The sequence below is a fragment of the Anas acuta genome, chromosome 4 (assembly GCF_963932015.1).
Source record: "Anas acuta chromosome 4, bAnaAcu1.1, whole genome shotgun sequence".
NCBI lineage: Eukaryota > Metazoa > Chordata > Aves > Anseriformes > Anatidae > Anas > Anas acuta.
The window spans coordinates 60,740,742-60,754,810 of NC_088982.1; the positions used below are offsets into that span (position 1 = coordinate 60,740,742).

Sequence of the window (14,069 nt, forward strand, 5' to 3'; positions counted from 1 at the left end):
AAATTGCTTCCATAAAGTGGTAGTGAAGTGAGAAGGCGTTTCCCTAAATTCCCAAATGTAATAGCAGATCACTGTTTCTTTCAGAAGCATGCAGTGTCCCTTTGTGCTCTGCTGTTCTCTCCCTTCTTTTTACCAATCCCTCAAGTGAGAAAGTAGTTTAACACTGAACGTGTGCTCAAGGAATTGAAACAACATAAATGGCAGGTTCTCCTCTCTCCTTTTACATGTACTTTGCTTACACATTGCCAGTGACCCATTTTACACGGCCTTTAGTGCTGACAGGGCTCTGCAGACAGATTTCCCCTACTCGGTAATATTTCAGCAGATACGCAGCCTTGAGCTTGCTTTTCCCTGCCAGTGATTAAGAGGCTGCAAAAGAGGTCATTTCTCACTATTTCTGCTGCTTTGTGGCAGGCTATGCAGAAAAGCCCTACAATAAAGCAGTGGGAAAGAGAATTCAGGTAAGTGATTAGGACTGACACCTAGTACAAAAAGAAAAGCAAACTGCCTTTAATATTGCCTTTTTATTTTTTTTATTTTTTTTGGTGTTGAAGCCTAACTCCCTGAGAAAGCTAATGAAACCACAGGATACAGCATACGACTTTCATGAGATTATTTTCCTTCCAAGCCTCCGAAGGCTTTGTTTCCTCTTAGTACAGGTAACACTCATGCCTAAAGAAAACTCTAGGAAGTCCTTACTGGGAAAGCCCTATGTCGGGGCAGTCACGTTCACAGACACCCACTCCATCGGCGGGCTGCAGGGCTTGGATCACATAAAACTCACCTGCAGCGCGATACCCCACAGAAACGCAATGCCCTTGTTTAAAAAAATCCCCTTATGGGCTGCAAGCAGAGGCTTGTTGAGCTGCAAGTGCCCTGCAGGCTGCAATTTAAACACCTCTGTCCTGGATGATTTATCTGTCAGGTACGTTCTTTTCCCTCCCGGCTCTCCCTATGTGCAGGTTGTTTTCATCTGAGGAAGTTTCATTTCTGTTGATGCTAATGAAGCTGAACGCAAGGAGAAGACTCTGATTTCCATCAAGCCCTCCACTCCCCAGAGAGTCAGTGTGAAGTCAGCTAAGAAATCATTTCCCTCAACATCTATTATCTTCCCACAATTTCTTCTCAACAGACTTCTCCATATGAAAGCATTTCCCTGCCATTTCCCATCAACTGCAGATAGCAGAAAAGAAAAAGAAAATGAAGAAAAACTTTCTCTAATCTTTGTCTTGCCTCTGCATTTCCACCCAGCCTTGCAACAAGATTAGCCCCCACCATTTAAAAGTGACAGACAGCCAAAGGACCCTTTTTATATAGTAAACCACACCTCCCTCTCCTGAATTTAAACAAACTTTGCCTTGAAGACTTTTTGCCCCTTCCTCCTCCCCCAGGCTATTTCACAGGCTGGTGACAGCTGTGACATTTCAAGTCACAGGGTCGTCTGTGCCTGTAAGGACAGGATTTGGATTTTATTTTTTGATTTCATCAACACAACTAGCAATGGGCAGGGACAGGTGAAAGAGGCAAGTGGTCAACAAAAGCCTGAGGGAGGTTTGGGTGGGTTGTGGGTCCGAACTTGGAAGCAGTGCAGAAATGAATGGCCTCCAAGATCCGTAGCACCCTCTGAATAAGGGGCTGACTCTGCTTTACAAAATCTGAGTTATCAAGTGTGCTTTAAAGAAGGATACCCAGCTACAATGGCATTGGATCTTCCCCAGTGGTCAGCATCCATTTCACAGGAAGACTGTAAGCGATTTCTGGACAAAGGGAAACAAGCTGGAGAAAGACAATACCAGTTCCTCCATGAGGCTTGTATCTAAATTGGAAAAAAAATTACAGCAGAGGTAAAAGGAAAGTGAAAAACCACTTGCCATCACTGTGCTATTAGGACACAGGCAGTGTGTTGCAACACAGCCCCACTGGCCTTCACAAAAAAAAGCTCACAGGACCGACACCAAGCAAAGAGCTGGCAGCCAGGCTCACGCCTGTTCCAGGCGGGTAGTAAGTGGGCTTGTGCAGCCTGAGCGACTTCGTGTTTTGCAAGGTCAGGGTTTTTGGAAACCAGATGCTGGTGTAATGGATGCTGCCTGTCACCACTTCGTGGTGTGGAGGGCTGTGTCGCAAGGACAGGCTTGGCGGTGTGCCGGAGGGGAGAAGAATCACCTCTTGCATCATTCTCTGATTTTTTCCTGTGTCACTCAGAATAGCATTTGCTGAATTTTTCAATGACTGTGCCTAATGCCCCCTGCTTGATGTTCTTTCTTTGGCCCTGATGTCAAGGTAAATGATTTCCCCCAACCCTGCTTTGGAGATTATGCTTCCCTACCTGCACACAAAACAGTCAGCATCACTATTCAGCTCTAAAAAGTGCTTGTGACTACAGATAAAATTGTAGAATGGCTGTTCTCCATTATGCTCTGTGTGATCTTCACTTAGATTGACCTGCTTAAAACTTTTAAACGCTAGGTCTGGCCAATCACTCCTGGCTCAACCTACTGCCAGGTATTTCCTCTTCTGAAATTAAAATGAAAAGACTGGCCTGGTCTCGCAGTGCAGATTTGAATTTCAGACTTCCTGAAGTTCAGGAGCATTCTGCCTTTGTTTTAATCCAGCCCACAGTAACACAGGACAGTTTTGCTTGCCTGCCTGTTTTCAAGAACCTGTTACTAAGATAAGACCTTACTCACGTAAGCATTTGCAAAGCTCAGGTCCCTCCGGCCTAGCCCTAGGGTGTACACAATGTGAATTGTGGAGCTCATGAATCTCCTCAACTCCTTCGCAAAGTATTGGCAGCAGGAGGTGTTCCGCTGCTGGGAAAATCACACTCTGTGCATTGCATCGGTGGAGAAATGCTGTTCCTGTTTCGCATCCAAATGGGCTCTGTAAATCTCCTCTGGAGATCTCTCTTCAACAGCAAGCTCCCTGAAAGTGATTTCGACCCTGCCCATTAGTGCTGGAGGAGACAGGTGATGTGCCAGCCCGAGGGAGGTGTCGCAGGATCTCAGGTAGGTCAGCAGCCAGCATGCAGGGACAGTACTGGCTGTGCTCCAGGCTTCAAGGATTGTGACTGCTACACAAACCATCACAGGAACAATTCCCTCTCACTGCTTACCTTCTCTCTTCTCCAGAAGCAGTGAATCCACATAAGGATTGGCCCAGTCCTGGAGCTACTTTGCAGCCCCGATGACACCACCAGACCGAGCCTGATGCACGCAGTGCTGGCAGCAGCAGCCTGGGGACGTGCAGCTTCTCTCATCCCCAACCAGTTGGCGAGGCGAAATCTGTGTGCAGATGCGAGGGGTTTTCCACCCAGATGGGCCAGTGGCCTTACTCAGCTGGGTAAGTTTCCATAGCATAAGCGTGTTTCTCAAAATCCGCCTCCTGAGGTCGGGTTTGAAGCCTGGAGCAGGGGAAGTACAGAGAAATGTGTGCCGCTGTTAGGTACTTGACAGAGGACTTTGATCTCCAGAGCTGACAACCTAACACCTCCAAGAAGTAAGGCATTTCACAAAGCACTTTATTTGCCTTTTGTGAGACACGCATGGCGTTACTTGAGGGGTAAGCAGCAGTTACAGAGCACTGTCATCTACCACTGCTTATTGAAAAACAAAACAACACATTATTTCCTGCTAACAGCTGAAAAAACACTCCCAAAGGACACAAACTGATCACAGAGCAGCAACATCAAGCCACAGCCAGCACAGACCTAAATGCTCCACACGCTACAGAGTCTCAAAGATTGGACTGAAAAGATCTAAAGGAGGCAATAACATAAAAGCTTGAACCTCAGCAAAGCAGAAAATTATTTACGGCCAGAGCCAGTGTAGATTTAACCCTCTGAGGACTGAAAGCTCAGACTGAAAGAAAGGCTTTCCACATTGCTCTCGTTCTTGTCATATTCACACTGGTGGCTCTTTTTCTCAGTGCTCCCAGCACGGTGCTGAGCCGTTCCCTCAGGCCCAGCTATGCCTTGATTGCCTCTAATAGTAGGGTATCCGCTGTAACTTGCACATGTCCAGCAGCCTCTGCAGCCAAGCATCCCTTAAAGGAGCTAATGGGACAAGGCTGAGCCATCAGCAGTCACCATCTTGGGGAACCAGCCTCTCTTTTTGGAGAAACTGATGATATCCTGAAGAACTGTTTTCCAAAAGCAGACTTTAAGCAGCAATACTCTGCATGGGAATGGCGGGTCCCACTTCCTGCTTAATTGCACCCAATTCCCAAACATCTCTGCACATGTGCTGGCTGCATGTGCAGCTGCCAGGGGCCTGTGTGACCAGGGAACTCAGAAGGAACAGGGCTCTGTAGCAGCATTCATTCCCTCACCAGCTGACAGGTTACTTGCCCACTTTTTCTTTCACTGCACATCTAAGATCCAACGTCTTCTGCCTTGGAAGTCTGGCCTGGCAAGGGCAAAGCAGATTGTGAGACATCCCGGGCCAAATCCCCTGCCGGGGGAAGGCTGCTGGCTGCACCCTGAGGACAGAGCACTACCTTAAACGCTGGCTGAGCTGGGCAGCAGAGCTGGCCCCATAAAGGCAGCAGCCTTTAAAGTCTTTCCATTTTAATCCCTCAGGCCCTGATGTCCTGGGAATGCTGAACTAGTCCCTGGGGAACAAAGGGAGCTGGGGACAAAGAACAGCACTGGCCCCAGCTCCTGGTGCCTCTGGTGGCTGAAACCTTGCTGGAGTTGCCGGGCCAGGGACTGTGGCGTCGATCCAGATGGAGATTTTGCCTCCAGGACAACCTTGCTGGAAGAGCTGAACGGTGGAAGAGGCCAATGCTGAGGAGCACATGATGGCACAGAGCCAGGAGCTGTGGGCTAAAAGCTGTGGTGCTAAATCAGTCCAGAAGAAAAGAAGCTGCAGGATTAGTAGGTGCTCAGGAGTCGAGCAGCGCTGCCAGGAGAAAGCAGAGGCACTGTCACAGAGATCAGACACCAGTGGAAATTAAAGCTGCTGTTATTTCCCCAGAAGGAATTGATCTGTATTCATCCCAGAGATCTGAGAAGAGTGCTAAGCTACCACCACAGGAGTTCTTGTTTATTAAACCAGCTAATAGACAAAAGGATAAGAAACCTGAGATCCTTAGAGCCAGCAAATCAGCCCTTAATTATAGTGCTCTTTTGTGTTTTAGGAGTACCTGAAGATGCCAGGTGAGACCTTTACTACTGCTAGACACAAATGGTAATTGGATTTGCTACAGGCACAAGTAAGCACACCTTTTCCAAACACCCACGGCCTTGGAAATTTACCTGCAAGCAGTTACTGTACACTGCTGGTATATAAGCAAATCTGTTCTAAGTACTGTGCTCAATGTCGGTCCTTTCTTGTTTTCTCCATCCCTCTGCCTTTTTCTGAAAGCAGAGATACAGAGCAGCAGAGCAGAAGGATGGATCAACCTCCCCTGCCACTAAGAACAGCCCCCAGGAAACTGCAAGAACCCCATAGGCTGCCAGAAGAAAGAAATTCTCTTGAGGATGAACACAGCGGTGTTCAACCCGTTGTCTGCACTGCCTCACTGCCAGACAGACAGCCTCAGTGTGTGCTCATCACTGGAAGAAGGAAAATAAGAGGAAGTAGTATTTATTTCTAACCATCCTTCTATGCAAATCGATGACACATGCTCTGTTATACGTCTGGGTAAGAGAAGCTCAGGACCCGGAGCCCCAGCAGTCTCACTCCAAGTGTTCACAGCACAGATTGCTCTGAGAGCATCCCCCATGTAACGCACCCTGGGGAAAGGCATCTCCCATCCAAGTGTTAAAATACACAGTGAAGAGCTGTCGAGCACTCCTACCTAGGAACAAAAGTTTGATACGTTTGTGATCGTATGTTCTTCTCTGCTGGGCTGGCAGAGGTGCACACTTCTTTCCTCTGAGAAATGAAAACCAGAAATTAAGAGAATTTAATGAGCTTGGGGGGCAAGAGTGAACCCTTCCCATGTGCTTTAAGGAATACTGCAACAGCCACGGTTGTGGAAGTACCCAAAGCACACATCCTGACAGGGCAGCAGGCTCCTGCTGGTGAGCCACGTGGGATTTCACAGCTGAGCTGAGGTAAGCTGCTGCCTCGTCATGCCATCAGAGCACTGAGAGCACGTGGCTCCGCTTGGCCGGCCAGAAGGGCAAAAGACAGCAGGGTTGCACTTAATGGAGCAACACGAGCCCAGAAAAGCAGAAGAGGTGAGGCAGATGACCTCTGGATGCACCAGCCAGTGACCCTAGCATGAAAGCACAGCTCAGTTTGGGAAGTGGCAATCCAAGAAGAGGGGTTTGCCTCGAGTGGTACGCCCAAACGGCTTCTGACATCGTGGCTGAAGTCAGGGACAGCAGTTAGTTAATATTCAAGCTCTGGATGAAAAACAGTTCCTAGATCCCTGGCTCAGTCAAGAAACACAAGGAAACTAACCTTCTGACCACAGTCATGTTTTCCAAAGTTCCTTGGAGACTTGGGATTATAAATTCAACTCTAACCTTTGCAAAACTCTACCACCAGCTACATGAAATCCCCAGAGAGCAAGCAAACAGGCCCTCGCAAAGTAAACAGATGTTGCATTTTGGCTGTTGCATAACTTGAACAGCAACTCTCTTAGTTTGGTCCACAAATCCACATGAGAGCAGGGTGGGCACAGCTCTAGGTGCACACACAGGGCTGCTGAACCAAACCAGGACTTGTGAAAGCACAGCACAGGGCCTGTCCTGCAGCCACAGGGCATCTGTCCTCACAAAATGCTGAATGCCTCCTCCCACAGCGATGGGGCCAACCAGGGAGGTTGGCAATCAGCCTTGACGCTGGTCCTGCCAGGCAAAGCACAGGCAGAGTTACAGCTGTGTGACCCCCTGACCTGGTACGTTTTGATGTATTTTGATGTAGGAGCTTTACCTAAATCCCCCACCGGGAAGAGACCGGTGGCCCAGCTCCACTCCCACCAAATCCACGAGCTGCTTTCTCAAGATCCCCCATGCACGCAGCTTTCCCACAACAGCTTTGTAGTTCTCTTTTCAGCTTATTTATCCTTGACAAGAGACACAGTGAAGAGCTGTTCCTATCTTTGTGCTACTGAGGGGGGATAAGGGAAGGAAGAGAGATCAGCAATGCACAGAAGGTCAAGGAGGAAGCGTGAGAGAACGAGGAGATGAGTTTGCCTTTCTAGGTCCAGGACGAGACTTCTCACCATAGGGTAGTTCTTCTCCCACCGACTTCACTGGGTGGGAACGGAGCCAGCACCGAGTGCTCTGGAAATCCCATCACAAGCGCTTCCTTCATTTAGATATTTTAATAATGTTTACATCTCTCTGATGAAGACATACTTGCTGCAGCCAAAAAAACCCACCAGCTCTCTTTGAAGAAGAAATGAAATGCTTCATTAATTCAAAAATTGTTGAGATCGCAAATCAGGAACAGAACATACAGGTCTAGAGGCAAGACTACTAATAATTCATGAGCAAAATGTTATGTTTATGCAACACCAAGGATGAGATTTTAATTGCTTATTACTCTAATTGATTTCATTCAGTTGTTATGGCAACTTTCTCCCTGTGGTACATGCACGACATCGCACTGTTGCAGGCGTAAGCCATAAAACGAGGCTATGTGACACAACGCAGTTGCAACACGTGTTGTAAAATAAATACTGATTATCTACCCATGTGAAATGGAGGAGGTGGACAAGAATCAAGGCTGTCTAGCACCTTCTACTCTAATGCTCCATTATTTCATGCTGATAAATCTCAGTTTCTCCCAGCTGTCCTTAGCTGCTGTCTTGCCCTCTTACCTGCCCCACTGACTCCTCCTGGATTTCCCCACTTGCTCTGCTGGAGCAAAGCAGAGCTTGCTCTCTGAGCATGTACACCACTGAGCCACAGGCTGCTGGTCTCAGCCATACAGGGACTCCATCTCTTAATCTTACATTCCCTTGTGACTTGTCAGTCCAACACACACTGAGCTTTAAGGGAGCTGAGTACAGCAACAACCCAGAGCTCATACAGAAGCTGTACAGCCAGCTGCTGTCCCAGGGGGATCCCTTTCCCACAGAAACGTTCCCTTTCAGCCCCCTTTGCGCCCACTCAAACCTGTCTTAGTGACAGGGCAGAGCACGCACTTGAAGCCTTGAGACCACAAGCATTCAAAGCTTACCTGGTGCAAGAAAGCCCAAAACAGCATTTAAAGAACACGCAGGGCTCTGCTATTAAAAATAAGCCAACCCCCAAAAGCCCCATTCTTTGAACAAAGCCAGGCAAACCTCCTCTGAGGGATACACATCTACCTGACCCGGCAGAAATCAAAGATACGCCCAAATTACCAAACCACAGGAGTGAGCCTGACAGTGTTCCTGCAAGTTTCTTTTCATGCTGGGACCGACTTGAAAGTGGCTGAATGGTGCACCTGAAGCTTCATTACCCAGAGCAATCTCACAGGCTGTTAGCTAACCCGAGGACACCGCCCGTGGCTTCCTGCACTCACAACAGCTCACCTACACAGCCACGCATCACCTGCCAGCTCCCGAACAGGGTGGGTGCTGGACTGAAGTGACCCGAGTGGGCACCCATGAAGTAGAAGCTGAACGGCTTTGCTGCAGCAGCTTTAAAGTTCAAAGCGGTCGCAGTTGATAGCCAGGGAGCTTAAAACATTACACTGGGTGCTGCCAAGATGAGCGGTTCTGTGATACAATTGGCTCATAGTGGTGTACTTGAGTTACGAGACACAGGAGGGAGTTTCATGGAGCTCTTTTAGAAACAGCTGATCTGTCGTATGTGGGAAGTGAGAAGCCTCAGTGTATTCCTGTGTTTAAAGAAGTAGCTATGAAGGCCATCAAGAACCTGAAAAATACCCCCGTTATTATTCTCAGTGGATTATTTTAACAGTAGCACTAGCCCTGTGCTTCCCACACACTGCCAACCTCACAGCACCCTATTCTTTCCCAAACCCTGCCCAGAGAGAGTCCAGCCCCAGTGCTCAACAGCCAGTGGGCAGGATTTCCCTTTCCCTCCACAGCAGCAGTGCTGAGAGCAGGAAGACATGCTGCCTGGCAGAAAGAGCAGCTGTTTTCTCCATGCATAGGTCCTGGTTCCCTCTTTCAGTACTTCTTGGGATGGGAACAGCTTGCCACCAGGAGCCATTGAGAATCACAGAATCTACTGCAGAATCATAGAATCTATCACAGATTCTATCGTAGAATCTGTGATTCCATCTATGATGGAATCTATCATAGATTCAATCATAGAATCTATCACAGAATTATATTAATGATCATACAATCACATTATCTATCATAGAATCTATCATAGAAAAATAGAATCCATCGTAGAACCTACCACAGAATCCAACATAAAACTCATCATAGAACCCATCATAGAATCTATCATAGAATGCTTCATAGAATCATAGAATTTATCATAGAATCCATCAAGGAATCATAGAATCTATCATACAACCTATAACAGAATCAAAGAATCTATCACAGAATCACATTATTGATCATAGAATCACATTATCTATCACAGAATCTATCAAAGGATCTATCACACAATCTATCATAGAATCTATCATAGAGCCATAGAACATATCATAGAATCTATCACAGAATTTATCGTCAATTCTATTATAGATTCTATCATAGAATATATCATAGAATCTGTCAAGGAATCAAAGAATCTATCACAGAATCATACATAGTACCTATCATACACATATAATCAGGCAATCTATCATAGACTCTATCATAGAATCTATCATAGCATCTATCATAGAATCAATCACAGAATCCATCACAGAATCCATTCTTAGAGCCCGTCACAGAATCCATCGTAGAATCATAGATTGTATCATAGAGTCACAGAATTTATCATAGAATCCATCACAGAATCTGCAATAGAATCTATCATAGAACCAAAAATTCTACAATAAAATAACAATCTATCACAGAATCATATTATTTATCATAGAATCACATTATCTATCACAGAATCAGAGAATCCAACATAGAATCCATCATAGAATCATAGAATTCATCATAGAATCCATCATAGAACCTATCATACAGTCATCATAGAATCCATGATAAAATCAAAGAATCATAGAATCGCAGAATTATATTACTGATCACAGAATCTATCAAAAATCTATCAATCTATCATACAATCACAGAATCCATCACAGAACCTATCATAGAACCTATTAAAGAATCACAGAATCTATCATAGAATCAGAAATTCTATCGCAGAATCTATCACAAAATCACAGAACCTATCAGAGAATCTATCACAGAATCTATCAGTAAATCTATCATAAAATCTGTCATAGTATCTATCAGAGGATCATAGAATCTCTCATAGAATGTCATAAAAATCATAGATCTATCACAGCATCTATCATAGAATTATGGAATCTGTCATAGGATAATAGAATCTGTCAAAGGATCTGTCATAGAAACTGTTATGGAATCATAGAATCTCTCAGAGTCACAGAATCTGTCACAGAACCATGGAATCTATCATGGAATAATGAATTATTTCCTGGGACCTGTCTCAGGATCTATCAGGGATATCCCAGGATCTATCCCCACATAATGGAATCCATCCTGGCATCCATCCCAGCATCTACCAGGGATATCTTGACATCTATCCCAGAATGTAGAAGATCAAAGAGAATCTGCTCTCTGATCTTGTCCCGTACAAAGATGAAACTAACTGGCCTGTAGTTCTCCAGATCTAGCTTTTTTTCCTTTTTCAAAAGGGGGGTTATATTTCCTCATTTCCAGTCACCAGGAACCTCACTGAATCTCAGCAACTTCTCAGATATGATACAAAGTGGCTTAACAATTTTATGTGCCAGTTCCCTCAGTACTTTCAGATATATTTCATCAGGTCCCATGGACTTGTCCACCTTCAGGTTCCTTAAATGGTCCTGCACCTGATCCTCCCTTACAGTTGGCAGTAGTTCTGCCAGTCCCCCCTTGCCTTTGTGACTTGGTCAGCAAATCTTCTCTCACTTTTCCGTGTTCATCCTGAGTAATTTTCAATGCCTTTCTTCCCATGCTATGAAACCTCATTGAGGGCCTACAACTAAGAGCCAGCTAGACATTTGGGGCCCCTTGTCCATTATTTTGAAACAGAGACCAGAAATATTCCCTAAGATGGCACGTTGACAGGAAGAGGGAACTGATTCAAGTGTGTTTTTTTTTTTTTAATGACTTATTGTAGATCTGATTGCAATGCTAGACACATCCAGTGATCAGATTTCACCCGGAAGACTGCAAACAGCAGCAAGCAGACAGCAAAACCCAGGGCACTTGGTGCATGACCACCCCTAACTTTACCACTAGTGGGAGCTCTCCTTTGCCAGATGTGCAAACACCATCAGCAAAACTCATCCCAGCACATAGCAGAGCGCAGCTGCAGCTGGGTGATAAGCAGAGGATGCCTCTCACCAGCTTTCAAAATCAAGAGCAGCAAAGCTGAGAAGAGATTCACATCCAGCACCAAGCCACACACAGGCTTTCTTTGCCAACAGCTTACCAAAACTTCCAGAGGACCCAGGAAGCAGCTGGGATACCACACAAGCTAAAGAGCAGCAGAAAAAAGCAAGCCAAATGCTTCAAGTACAACCAACCGTGACTCACACCAGTTAGCAAATACAGCAATTGGTTTATTTTTGTTCTCAACTGTAACAGGACGCAGTAGGTTCATTACTTGCAACCAAGGTACTCTATTTCCAAAGTGAGCTTCCAGGTGCTGAGTCGCAGTAAGAAGTCTTCTAGTGTACAGTGCTTGTATCATACAGAGTACACAATAAATTAATATCTACATGCAACATACCTACAAAAGTTACAAGGTAAAAAAATACAGTATTTTCTGCTCATTTTTTGTTTTAAATTTTTTTTCTGTACATTTTTAATTTACATTTTTATTTACATTTTTTGTAAACTTTTTGTATTTTTATAAAACTGAAATCATGTAACAGTTATGAACTTACAGCACTGCTCATATCCTAAAACAACTCTTCCCCCTACAAAACGGCCTCTGGCTTCCTTGCTCCTTCATTCCTACTTTGGCACCACCACGCTTCACACCGTTACTCTGAGTTAATGCCGCCTGCTCCCTGCTATACTCTCAGTACAGAGGAGTGCAAGCAGACTTCAGTTCATGTGCTTCGTTACAAAGTTCAGGAAAAACCATTACATTAACTACTTCATCAACATCACATTTACCTGATATTACTGCATAATATCAACGTTTCCTGCACTAACTGCTTTACATAAGCATGCAAACAAGTCTGATTATGACTCAATCAATAACATGAATATACTGAAATCAACTACTAGGGTTAAATATTCAAAGGAATGTAGACTTCAAGATTGACCGTGTCAATAAGCCTAGGCTAACAATATGGACTTACATGTTAACACTAAGATTTTAAACACACTGAAGCATACATCGTGAGTTTCAGTGTGAGCTCATCTGCATTAAAGAAAAACATGAAAGTAAGCCCTGTCACACTTTATGCTACCACTTTTAGTAAAAGCTCGTATTGACTAGAAATCTCTTACCATGCATACTCCTAATTTGAAACAGGGATTCCTGAAGTGTATGAAAAACTAAGCTTTAAATAAAAACTGCTTGAAAAAACACAAGATTCTGCTGAAAAGGAGCCCAGCACATGAAGTGTTAAAGCAGTTTCAGTATTAAGAAGGCCCATCTGACAGTAAATCACTTCAGCATGGTACTGTGTGCGCATCATGCCACTTAAACCACTCAGCCAATTTGATCTCTGCAGAGCAAAGGGGCTCTCACAGGAGGACTCCGTGCCAAGCCCCTGCCAGAGCAGCACCAATACTGAGTTCAGAGAAGCTGCTCAGGGTTTTGTCACACTGAAGCCTGAGAACCTCATAGGACAGTGATTGTGCAGCCCCTCTTAGTCCATTCCCATGCTTGACTGTCCCCATGGAGCCCAAGTCTTCTATTACTTTAACTGAAAACCTCCTATCTCAACCTATATGGGACGTCTCATTCTTACTCCATGAACTTCAGTCAAGGCCATGAAATAATCATCCCAGCAACCTTCTCTCACATACTGAAAGGCTGCTGTTAGACCCTACTCCCCCTCAAAGCCCTGTGTGCCAAGCTGAGTAACCCCATTTCCCCCAGCCTTTCCTCACAGGCCCCGTACCCCAGACCCCCTGACCATCTTGGCAGCTACGTGTCAGACTTGAACAAGCTGGCCCCAAACTGGACACTGCTCCAGGCAAGAACAAACGTCAAGTAAAGGGAAGAAAAACTGATTTCCCTCAACTCCCAGCCTGTTCATGCAGCCCAGTATGCTGTCAGCGCTGCTTCTGTTTAGCTGCTAAGTATCAGGGCCACCAGGTACAGGACTGCATTTATCCCTGTCGACATCAAAACTATATATCAGCTTTTTGGCTGAACTGGGACCTGAATAGGAGTTGTTTTGTTTTTTTCCTCTTTAAAAGTTAGAAAAGCAAAAACAAGGCAGGCATTCAAAGCATTGTTGTACCACAGCAACTTTTGCCTTAAACACAGACAGCTTACAGAACACCACCTCCTCTTATTATTGCCAAAAACTATGGTGCATTAAAAAATCTTAACCTACTACAATCAAGACTTAATGCGAAGACTGAGAGTTAAGAGTTTGCCATTTTGTTTTAGTTTTGAGTTCAAAGAAGAAGGTGCCTTCCAGATCACTGGGAGGAGAACTGCTAAGGCTTTCTTCTCCGCTGCTCATATCTTCACAGGAGTCTTCACTGGAAGGAAGAGTAGGGAAGATTTTAAACATAGCACAACGCCATGAAAGAGGTAAAGCGTTCCTCAATCCTGTGTTTTCATGCAAACTGCTCTGCTACTAGCTAACATTTCAGGACTAAACACTCCTCGGCACTACGGCTTAAGTCATAACAAGGTACAGCTTCCTTTTGCCTAATGCCAAAAAAGTCCTACCAATCAAGACTCCAGTGCTCCACATTTCTGATGAAAATGATTTTTTAAGACTATAAGCCTCCTTTACCATCTACAAGGAACACATCCCACCCCCCCCCAAAGCATGCCTTGTGCT

The 14,069-nt window shown here is 45.1% G+C and overlaps 1 protein-coding gene across 1 annotated transcript in view; it reads right to left on the reverse strand.

Annotated features, from left to right (window-relative positions):
• The window catches only part of CCNG2 (cyclin G2), a 33,577-nt gene that overhangs the window by 15,278 nt on the left and 4,230 nt on the right, over positions 1-14,069 (reverse strand). Inside the window, exons 7-8 of the mRNA XM_068681578.1 lie at positions 5,800-13,761; positions 3,113-3,400 (exon numbers count right to left, since the gene is read on the reverse strand). Of these exons, the coding sequence (XP_068537679.1) occupies positions 13,623-13,761 (139 nt within the window). The 3' untranslated portion in view covers positions 3,113-3,400; positions 5,800-13,622. The remainder of the gene's footprint in view (positions 1-3,112; positions 3,401-5,799; positions 13,762-14,069) is intronic.